This window comes from Leopardus geoffroyi, chromosome D1, assembly GCF_018350155.1.
Source record: "Leopardus geoffroyi isolate Oge1 chromosome D1, O.geoffroyi_Oge1_pat1.0, whole genome shotgun sequence".
Taxonomy (NCBI): domain Eukaryota; kingdom Metazoa; phylum Chordata; class Mammalia; order Carnivora; family Felidae; genus Leopardus; species Leopardus geoffroyi.
Window position 1 is genome coordinate 56,378,626 of NC_059329.1, and position 10,822 is coordinate 56,389,447.

General features: G+C 54.8%; 1 protein-coding gene across 1 annotated transcript in view; it reads right to left on the reverse strand.

The window, feature by feature from the left end:
- The window catches only part of DGAT2 (diacylglycerol O-acyltransferase 2), a 31,688-nt gene extending 22,117 nt beyond the window's left edge, over positions 1–9,571 (reverse strand). The window contains exon 1 of the mRNA XM_045483966.1: positions 9,318–9,571. Coding sequence (XP_045339922.1) covers positions 9,318–9,357 — 40 coding nt within the window. The 5' untranslated portion in view covers positions 9,358–9,571. The remainder of the gene's footprint in view (positions 1–9,317) is intronic.
- Positions 9,572–10,822: the final 1,251 nt, after the last annotated feature.

Consider the following 10,822-nt stretch of genomic DNA (forward strand, 5'->3'; position numbering starts at 1 on the left):
TCCCACTGGGGCCAGACACCCTCCATCCCAGAGCTCAGGCTGGGGTGGCAGTGGGAACGGGTGTACGAACACCTTCTTGCCCAACATCTGATAGCACAGTGACCGGGAGGCCACGCCCAGGCTGATGAAACCAGGCCTTCCCGGACTTCCCTTGTACATGCAGGGGCAGGATCTGAGCTCTAATCCCCTTAATCTGAGAAAGGACCCTTGGCCAGCTCTACACCACATGGCTCTGTGACCTCAGGCAAGTCACCTAGCCTCCCTCAGCTTCAGTGTTCTCACCTATAAAATGAGGAGAATGATCCCCACCTTACAGGATTGCTGGGAAGAGTAAATGGGGGGAAAATGCACGTATGGTACATTTGGCATTTGTCGGATGATTTGTCGGAAGCTACTGTCACTGCTTCCACCATCGAGCAGAGTGGGAACAAGCACAAAATTTCCCTAGATGTGCATGGTCCTGAGGTTGCGTGTTATGAGAAGAGGGGCAGAGTGGAGGTACTGGCCGAGGAGGCTCCAAGGAGGCAGCACGGCCTCCACAGGGCTTTGAAGACAAGATCTGGGAGGTGAAAGGAAGGAAAAGTGGGTGCTGCGATTGGGGGCAACTGTGGGACCAAAGGCTCAGAGGTAATTATAAAGGGCAGGCTAACCACCCAGGAACGGGGTTCACGTGCACCAAAAACAGAAGCCGAAAACAGGGAAGCCGGAAAGGGCTTGAGTAGCCAAAAGTGGCCTCCTGGGAGAAGGTGGGCGGGGACTGAGATAAGGCCTGAGGCACCGGGCACTTACGAGGTGCCGGGCACTGCCCTGGCACTGGGAAAATAGCAGTGAACACAGCAGACAGTGTCGTGCCTGTTCAGGGGCTTGAATCCTGCTGAGAGACAGATAAAACACCTACACGTAAATGTGTGATGTAATGCCAGGCGCGCATGAGAGCTATGAAGAAAAATAACTTGGAGTGATGAGCTAGAGAGGGGACAAGAGGATCCTCTGACCTGTGGAAGGGGGGCCCTGAGCAAGGCTGGCCTCCGCGAGGCAGGAGCACACATGGACAGCTGTGGGTCATGCCTCAGGACGGCCCACACCACTTCCTCCAGCCACCTTCACGCTGGCATTTGGGGAGGGGGCATGCCAGCCTGGAAAAGGTGCAGAGGACGAGAGGCTGGGCGTCAGGAGAAGGTGGCCACTAACCTACAGGAAGTGTGGCCTTGGTGAGTCACTTCCTGTGCAAACCTCAGTTTCCTCATCTGTACAGTGGGGCTAATACCCACCCTGCCAAATTCTTGTAAGGATTAAATGAGGTAATGTATAGGCAAGGGCTTCATAAAAAGTAAAGACCTGCGTGTACGCTAGGTAATTATTAAGTGAGCCTCAGTTTCCTCTCCTGTCTAATGGGTATAACAAGCCCGGCCCTGCCTAGAGGCAGAGGTGTTAGCATCCACACACTTTGGGATTCAAACCCCAGCTCTGACTCTCGCCTGCTTTGAGACCCTGAGAGGCACTTCCCTGTCTGAGACTCAGTGTCATCCTTACTTATACAGGATTGTTGTGAGGAGTCTAAACAACTTACGAAAAAGGGACAGAGTGTCTGGCACTCTGATAGACACTAGGAAGATGCCAGCGAGGTCAAGAGATGTGAACAGCTTTAGGGGTCTCTTGATGGGGGGGGATATCATCCTGCTCATGTCCTCAACCCCAAGGATGCCAGACCCACCTGGACCTAAGCCCTGCCCTCAGACATCAGCTGCCAAGTGGCCAGTGAGGAAGTTGCCCAAACTACTTCAAAGAGCTGGGTATGAGAATGCATAGAGTCAGAAAGATGGACATACTGACCCCTGGCAGACCCTTCTAGTCCCAGGGAGGTCCAGGAAGCCAGGCCAAGTGCCTAACAAAGCCGCTTCTTTAAGGCCAGAGGCAAGTTCTCTTCCGTGGCCCCCCACAAGCACCTTTCGGCCGGAGTCACACGTGTGGTGATGGGAAGGCCAGCCATGGCTCCAGGGGGACGTGCCAGGGGATTTTAGAGTCCCCATCCACGCCTGCGCTCCTGCAAGCCTTGCACACAACACACCTCTCCACGTGCTCAGCCAGATACTCCTTCCTTTCAGGAAGCCTCCCCACACCCTTGGCCCTGCCTGCAGTCCCCCAGCTAGAGTCCTATCACCCTCGGGTCCAGTCTGGTCAGACGTTCAGCTCGTGTTGGTAGACACCTGCCAGGCACTGAGCGCTGACACCTCAGACTTCCCTCAACCTTCCTGGCCGACTCTTCCTTGGGGAAGCCTTCCGCGCCACTACTCTTAGACTTTCTTGTTATCGGGAAGAGTGTGCATTTGTCGGCAGGGACCTCATCTTGTTCACCTGGGCCCCTGTGCCCACGATGGGGTCAGGTCCAGAGCCGGTGCTCGGCCAGGTGTTCACTGCATGACTGGATACTGGAGGGGACGGAGAAGAATAAACAGGGCCCGGACAAGCGCAGAGATAGGCCCTGTCCACAGCTGACTGACCTGGGCCATGGCAGAGAATCAACCAGAGCTTCCTGGGCAATCAGGAGGGACGGATCTCCTCCAGCTGGACAGGCTGGAGTTAAATGCAGGACGACAGTGGCAGGTTCCAGAGTGCCGGAGAGGACGGAGCCCCCAAACACTACCATTCATTCAATAGGTGCTTTCTAAGCACCCTTTACACACCAGGCCAGGCACTACACTGGATGGGAGCTGCCAGACCCTGCTTCTCCTCTGCTTCTTGGGCACCTGCTGGAGCCTGGGCTCTGCCCCTGGGCAGCACACCCCTGCTATGGCTGGGGAGACAGGTCTGTGAACAATCAGGCACAGACGGTAAGTCAGGACTGGGGAATCTGGGGGGGCGGGGGGCCCAACCTGTGCTGGAGGATGTTCTCAGAGATGCCTTCCTGGAAGAAGTAATGGGTCAGGTGACATGTAAATGAGTAAGCATTAGCCAGGCTGACAGGAGGGAGGCACAGGGTCAGGACCTCAGGTGCTGGAGTCCTACAAATGGCATTTGCAAAGGCCTAGAAGGAAGAGAACACAAATTTGAGGAATTAACTGCAAATAGCTCAGCCAGGCTAGAGTAAAGCAACTGTGTGAGTGGATGAGTCTAGTTGACAGAGTAGAGAGGAAACCATGAAGGACCAGTAATGCCAGGCCAAGGAGTCCTGGGCTCCATCCCCAAGGCCAAGAACACTGCTGTCCACCCCTCCCATCCCCTTTGCTAACTGCAGATGGTGCCTCTGGCCCCTTGGCCATGAGCTGGCCATTCACCAGGTTCTCTCCTGGAAAGACTAATAGTGTCCCCTTTAAGGGTTAGGTGTCCTTAAAGCAGGGCCCATTGGCCCAAAGGGGAGGCCAATATACAGCTGTGGTGGGCTTGTGGGTTGGGAAGCCCCTGGCTTGGCCTCAGGAGTCTGCATGAGCTCAGTGGATTCCTGCTTGTCAGTCTTCAGGACACCCCTGTGTAGGATCTTGGCAGGGGACGAGGCGTCCTCCATATCCAGATGGGCTGGATTCCCGGGCCTCCTCTTTCCCTCTTTCCTCCTGGCCCTAAATTAGGGGTTTGGGTTGGATTAGCTAAAATCTGAGGTCCTGACAAGTTGAGCCTTCTGTGCTCTTCTAGAATCTGCTAATGAATTTTTAGCCACAAAAGATCCCCTAAAGGGACTACAAGCCCTTCCTTGGGTTATTCTAGAGGCCTGGACTTCCAAGTATTTGGTTTTCATGAAGTAGGGTAGGGTCCTGGGAGGTGAGGTCAGGAAAGTGGGGCTCTTGGGATGTCATGGACCCAAGATTCTGGAACCCTGGAGGTGATTGTTGAGGACCCCAATGGCCTACTTTCCCCACCCCCACATTCGAGCACAGTAAAAAAAAATAGCTACCGAGGTGGGAGGGGTTGCCATGGCAATACCACCGCCTTTCGGGTATGTCACCCAGAAGTCTCCAAATAAGCCCCTATCATAATCCATGAGCAAGTATGGGGAGCCGGGCTCCTCTGGGGCCTCACTTGGGTCCCGGGCAGGACACGGGCCCACTTTCACAAAGACAAATAGAGAATGGGAATGGGGAGGAGGTTGAGCCCCAGGGTCCCCCAGCAGTCAGGGGCAGGATTGAAACCATATTTTTGCAGCAGAGCTGGAATAAATCCAAGGAGAATGGCTCATCTAGCTTTCCTCACTGTACAGATAAGGAGGCTGACGTCCCAAGAGGGCAGGGTCTTGCCAAGGTCACGTGGGAAGCGGATGCAGAGTTAGGCTCCTGGCCCTGTACTCACGATGCTTAAATCTGCTCTAATGATGAAAGGAATTCATGTTTCCTCCTTCTGTTGATTTTCCCAAAGGGTTTGTGGGTTCGGCTTCCTTGGATCTGCACCACAACCTGGGTAGCTACTCTTATTATTCTTCTGCCCATTTTATAGATGAGGAGACTGAGAGTCAGGAAGGGGCAGTGGCTTCTTGAGGCTGCAGAGCAGTTCAGTGGCAGACCCCAGGCCCTCAGCTCTGCTGGCAGCATTGCATACCCAGGAGACCCAAGAAGTGCCGGAGGCCAAGAAGCTCTGAGCGCACCTTTCCCAGGAGCTCTCAAATCTTCCCCCCAGGTGGTTACAGACGAGCCACCCTGGGCCTGGACACAGCATCCTCTGTCTCCCTTGTCTCTGCCTCTCGGTGCACCAGGGCCTCAGCCCATGTTCACTAGTCAGAGGCCCTGCAGTCAAACTGCCCATCCCACCCATATCTCATGCTTCCGTTTATGCTGTTCCCTGTACCTGAATGCTCTGGGCTGCCTTGCTAATGCCTTTTCATCTTTCAATATCCAGACTAAATGTTACCTCTTCTAGAAAGCCTTCGCTGACCCAAGATGGTTTAGCTGCCCCACCCTCACCATCAGGCCTCCACAGTTCCCCATGCCTCCTTCCCCATCACTGTGTGCATCTCAGTGCACTGTCATCTTGTGTACATCCCCATCAAAGGCAGGGACCAGGACAGACCGACCCATGCGTAGTACAGAGCCTGACACACAGAAGGCATTCCATCAGTAAACCGAAAGGTCCACACCCCAAGTCCCCACCATGGCACAGCCCTCCTGGATGCATCAGAGCAGGGAAGGTGCCACTCTCCAGTGGTGGGAGCCTGCTGCGTATGTCACACAGGATGAATGACAAGGATGAACTGGAGTTCGTTACGAGTTGCTTTGCAAAGGACTTTCTGCTTATGTTCACTGAAACCCTCACACTCTTGAGTGTTTGAGATTTTTGATGCTATTTTCCGTATGGGGTAGTGAGATCCCCAGAGGGTCAGTGGGCCATCCAGCCATATCCCAGAGGGGAGCTAGGGCTGGCATCCTGGACCTCCGGCTTCTAAAGCTCTGGAAATGATGAGGGGGACCATGAGGAGCCCAGGTCCCCCCATTTGGCACTCCTCCCTGGAGCCAGCTCCTCATGAGACTGAGGGTATCTCCACAGCAGGGAACAGCTGCAGCCCCAGCACCCAGCAGGCACAGAGGCAGCTGGAAGAAGGACTGAGGAATCACACTGAAGCTAAAAGCAGGGCTTCCTCCCAAGAGGAACAGGACAGCTCTCAGGAGGGCGGAGGTTCCATTAATGATTCACTCATTGAACAAATATTTACTGAGCACCTACTACATACACGATACTAAATGCAAGGGACACAATACTGACAAAGACAAGGTCCCTGTTCCGGAGGGGCTGACAACCTTATGGGGGAGACAATTACCTAAACAGATAAGGACACATGATAATTTAGGTAACGATAAGAGCTATAAACAATAAAACAAGTTGTGGCAACTAGGGGGCAGTTTTACACATGGCATGGTCAGAAAAGGTCTCTGAGAGGAGACTAAAGGATCTGAAGCAGCCATGCAAAGATCTGAACAGAAGGGCAGCACGTGCAAAGGGCCTGAGGTAGGACAGAACTAGTGGGAATGCTGGAGGAACAGGAAGACCACTGGCAGTTCTGGAGCACAGCATGGCAGGAGATGATGTTGTAAGGTGGTGGGGGCTTCATGACCTCATGGAAGAGTTTTGAAGGTTTGATGTATGATGAGGGGCAACTGGCAGATCATCAGAGCTCTGGGGGCCTGTGATGTCTCTACCCATCAGGGCAGCTGGGGGTGTTTCCTCCAAAAGCTTGGGAAGAGGGGATCTACCACCCCATCATGGAGACTGGGAGCAACTTTTACTCCTTCAGGAAACTGCTGAGGGTCTTCAATAGCCAGAACCCTTTGCTCAGCCCCTCACCACCTCTCTCTTGGTTAAGGAGGCAAATCACAGACTGGGAGATGCATCTAGATTCCAGGCCTTGCTTTGATAACTCTGAACCAGTCCCTTTTCTCTGGGGCCCTCAGTATCCCACAGGTAACTTGAAGGCTGGGCCAGACCCAGCACGAACAGATAGCTTTGATTTTATGACTCAAGTATTTGCTGCTGAATTTGAGGTGGGAGGATGGAGGTGGAGCAGGATTTCCACACTGGCTACTGAGTCACTCAACCTGCCAAGAAAACATCACTCTTGGCCCTCCTTTCCCAGCACACAAGAGCCCTTGGCAGCACAGAGGGCCCCCAAAGTGGCCTCTGTGCTGTTAGGGAAGTGGTACAGGGGAGAAAGACATCTACAAAGAACCGGGGGAGAGGGGAACAGGAGAGTGCCATTCTTCTCCTATGATTCAGGATTGGGTTAGGGGACTGTCAACCCTCAGTTCCAGAGTTAGCCAACAACCTAACCTCCTAGTTTCACTCCCTACCGAGCTCCTGCTTGCATACCCCCGGTAATGGGGAGTTCGATCCTTACCCACACCAAGTCTTTTACAGTCCTCAACAGCTATTAGAAAGGATTCCTCCATCATATCAGAACCTGCCCCCTGTAATCCTACCCCTGTTCCTGGTCTTGCTTTTTGGAGGCACATCGAACAAACAAATCAGCTCAGAATTTTGCTGGAGTTGTCACGATTTTGTGCTGGGTCCTGTGCTAAACCCTGAGGATATAGGCAGTGCCCGCGGGTTCTGTCCCGAAGAGCCTCTGGTCCAGGGGCAAAGGCAGGAATGCACATGTGACTAACTCAGCCTCCACCCCAGGCACGGGATAGTCCTTCAGAGATTAGAAATTACCAACACAGACTCCCGCCTCCCCCAACAGACACCCACCTACCCATGCTCCCACAGCTGGCTTTCTCTTTTGGCCAACAAACCAGTTACCAAGGTATCGACTTCAATCTCTCACCCAACGCAGGACTTCCTTTCACAGAATCCATGGTCTCTTCTTGAATATCGCCACTGACAAGGTGTTCGCCACCTCACAATGGTGGCAACTTATCCAGAGAGGCAAACCAGGCCACTGGGGAGTGTCTTCCAAGACCAAGGATGTAGAAAGCCATCTAATGAAGATGCCCAGATAACATAGCATTTGCTTCAGCACCCTCCCCTACCCCACCCAGCCTTTCACCAAAGCAGGTCCAGAGAGCTACCATGTGACTGGTTTGCATTTCATACCAGCCCTTGCTACATCCCATGATGGAATTCCTTGCAGCCAGTTAAAAAAAAGGGAGTGGGGGGGGGGGGCAACAAGTTTTAAAGATCTGAAAACAACATGGGGATATTAAATGAGTTGGTCACTTTTATTGACTACAAGTCCTCCTGAAGTACAGGTGCTAGGTCAAAAACATGAGAGTCAACAACTCCTAGAAGGATGCAGCTCACAGCCAGTGGACAGCAGAAGCGAGGGAAGGGGATCTCCGGGAAGGACTACCCTAGAGAGCATCCTTATCCCATCCCCTGGAGACAAAAGCATTTTTAAAAGCATGAACATGGGTAAGTCCCTTCCTTCCCCTGACATGGGCATCAAAGGTCACAGTGAACAGAAAAGCATGCTTAAGTGAGAGAAGAGGCTGTCATAGGCTATTGGGCTGGATGCACGGAGCAGGCTGCTTGCCCCCAAAATGGCAACAGCAGCTCAGTACCTTTCCAAGGGCAATGCCAATGCCCAGGACATAGTTAAACCGTGATGCAGTGCCGGGGTGGGTTACTTTGCAGCTACTAGAAGATTATAAGTGATTCTGAGGAACAGAGGAACTACTCAGAGAAAATAGGATTTAGAACTCTATCTGCAGGATGCCCTCAACTTTATATAATGTGTATAAATAAAATCATAAAGGAATATACTCAAAGAGCAATAGGAAGCCATTTTTGGATAGTTGATTGGCCAGCCATTGTTATTTTGTTCCCGTTTTTCTCTAGTTTTCAAAATTCCAATAACTAGTAAGTTTTATTTTTGTAATGAAGGTGGGTAGGGTAGGTGATTGTCAGTTACCGAAGGGAAAAAAAAAACGCTAAGTAGGAGAGGTTCAGCAAACAGATTAAAGCTTTAGGCGGAGGGAGGGAAACTTCAAAACACACAGACCTAGGATAGCAGTGATCACTTCCCCAGAGTCCCTCTTGGCCAAGGCATCTGTTAAGGAAAACTCCAGAAGGTATATCTTTTCCCATCAATTTCTCCAGCTATAAGTGAATATACATATTCACCAAGGGCCTCAGCTCCACTCTGGTGGAACAGGAACATGGGCCACATGGAGGGTACCCAGGGTCCCCCCCGCGCCCCCACCTTCTCAGGGTGCCAGGCTCAGTCGCTGCTGAGTGGGCTCCTGAGACTGGCTGGAGGATGGGAGTAGGGCAGAGTACAGTGTGGGCACACCTGTCCCAGCCAGGCACGTTCCCAGTCTGGTGGCTATTTCAGAAGATTGCAAAACCTTGCCACTCGGCCCCATCCAGTCTCTCATAGCATGCTCCACCCGGTGAGGAGAGAGGGGAGGGAACTCGCAGGGGCCACAGACAGTGCTGGGGGTTGGGGAGGAGTTGTTAAATATCAACCTCATCTCACAGATGGGGAACACAAGCTGGGGGTGGGGGTGGGGGGTGGAAAGTGATGTAACAGGGGTTTCAAAACTTGATAAGTGCCAGAGTGAAGAATGAACTCAGACTACCATGCCGCCTGCATCTGACTAGGTCACCGGGATCCTTCCTTCTTCCCCGACCTAGGTGCGCTGCTGGGAGGGGGCGGCAAGCTTTGGAAAAGAAAAGAGAAAAGGGGTCGGGACCTCAACCCGCACACTGGCCGGTCCTCCAGCAAGGTACCCTCGTTATAAGAACACACTCCTGCCTGCCTCCCAGCCCTCGTCACATCCTTTCCCGAAAACCCGCGTGCAGCTTCCCAGCCCGGGATGGAAGCCGCCGAGGCCCTGCAGACCCCCGGGGCGGCGACGGCTCGTCTCCCAGACCCCTGTCCCACCGGCGGCCCCGCTCACCTCGCAGGACCCCGGAGTAGGCGGCTATGAGGGTCTTCATGCTGAAGCCGCTGCACCTCACGGCCCCGCGGGAAGCCGGCTCGCCCTACGCCCCTGGCCCATGCCCCGGCCTCCGGGGCCAGGGCTTCGCGCCGAGCTCGGGGGCCGGGGGACGGCGCCGACGCGGGGAGCTGGGGGCGCACCGCCCGTCGCGGCCCGAGCAGCTGCCGAAAGCGGGCCGTCGGTGGCGGCCACTGCGCTCCGCGCTCGGAGCGCGGCGCTTTATCACCTCACAACGGGGGGCGGCCCGACGCGGGCTGGGGCGGGGCCTGCCGTTCCACCCGGCCCGCCCTTCGCCCTCCGGGAGCGGGAGCGCGCGGCGGCGCGGGAGGGCGCGGGAGGGCGCGGGCTCCGGGGCTCTCGCGGGACGCGCGCCCCCGCCGTGCTGCCGCTCCCGGCTCCCTCCGCCGCCGTCCCGCGGGCACCCGCGGCTGCCGGGCCCGGACACCGAGCTCGTGCAGCCCGCCGAGCGCCTTAGCGGGTGGTGCCTGCCCGAGGCCGGGCCTGCGCTTGGCTAAGATGCTAAGGTCCCGCCTCGCGTCGCTGGTGCCGGGATTCGTTAGGTTAGGCCCGGGCTCCCAAGCCACCCAAGCGGCCTCTACCTTTCCATCTGGTTATCAAGACACACCACGGAGCGTCTGTACACTGCGGGGTGCTGGGGACCCAGCCCAGCCCGCCCGGTCCCTGCCCCGGGGCCGTGGCATGTCACGTTGGTGAAGGGTCGGGGTCGGGGGCGCCTGAAACAGCCACTCACAGGTGCTGACGGCAGTTGCAGGCACAGGACCCCGAGGAGAGAGGGCCCCCCACCCCCCACCTCGGCTGGGGTTGGATGCGCTTCCCGGAGAGGTGAGCGCACTGCAGTTTCAGTCTGGTTCTGGCCCTGCCCTCCGTGGACCTCAGTTTCCATACCTGTCAAGTGAGAATAATAATTATTTTTGTGAAATGCTTTGAGAACTAAATGAGGTAAGGTACCAAAAAAAAAAAAAAAAAAGCCTAGCATAGTGCCAGACACATGTTCCAAAATTATTTTCATTGCCCATCGATGAGTAGTTTTGTAGATGGAGTCTGTCGGGGCAAGGAAGGGAGACAGACGGAATGTCTTAAACTAGGAAGGTTGACAGGAGACGACATTGCCCCTGGGCTACTGGACCGGAGATGATCAGTACGTTTCTGCCAGGCTGAGAGGAAGGAGAAGGGCATTTGGGCAGAGGCCACAGCACGGGGAAAGGCCTGGAGATGGGAACCCTGAGTGCCCTGGTGTGGCTGGAAGAGAGATGCAGGTCGGGGAGGAGTAGGAGATGAGGCTGGAGAGGTAGACAGGGGCCAGATCTGAAGGGTTTTGTAATCCGGCCAAGAAACTTGGACTTCATCCTGTGGGGCATGGACCAAAGGAGGGGTGTGAAGAGCAGGGCACCTTGATTAGATTGGAGGTGGGCTGGCGGTGTGCAGATGGGGGCTTGGGGAAT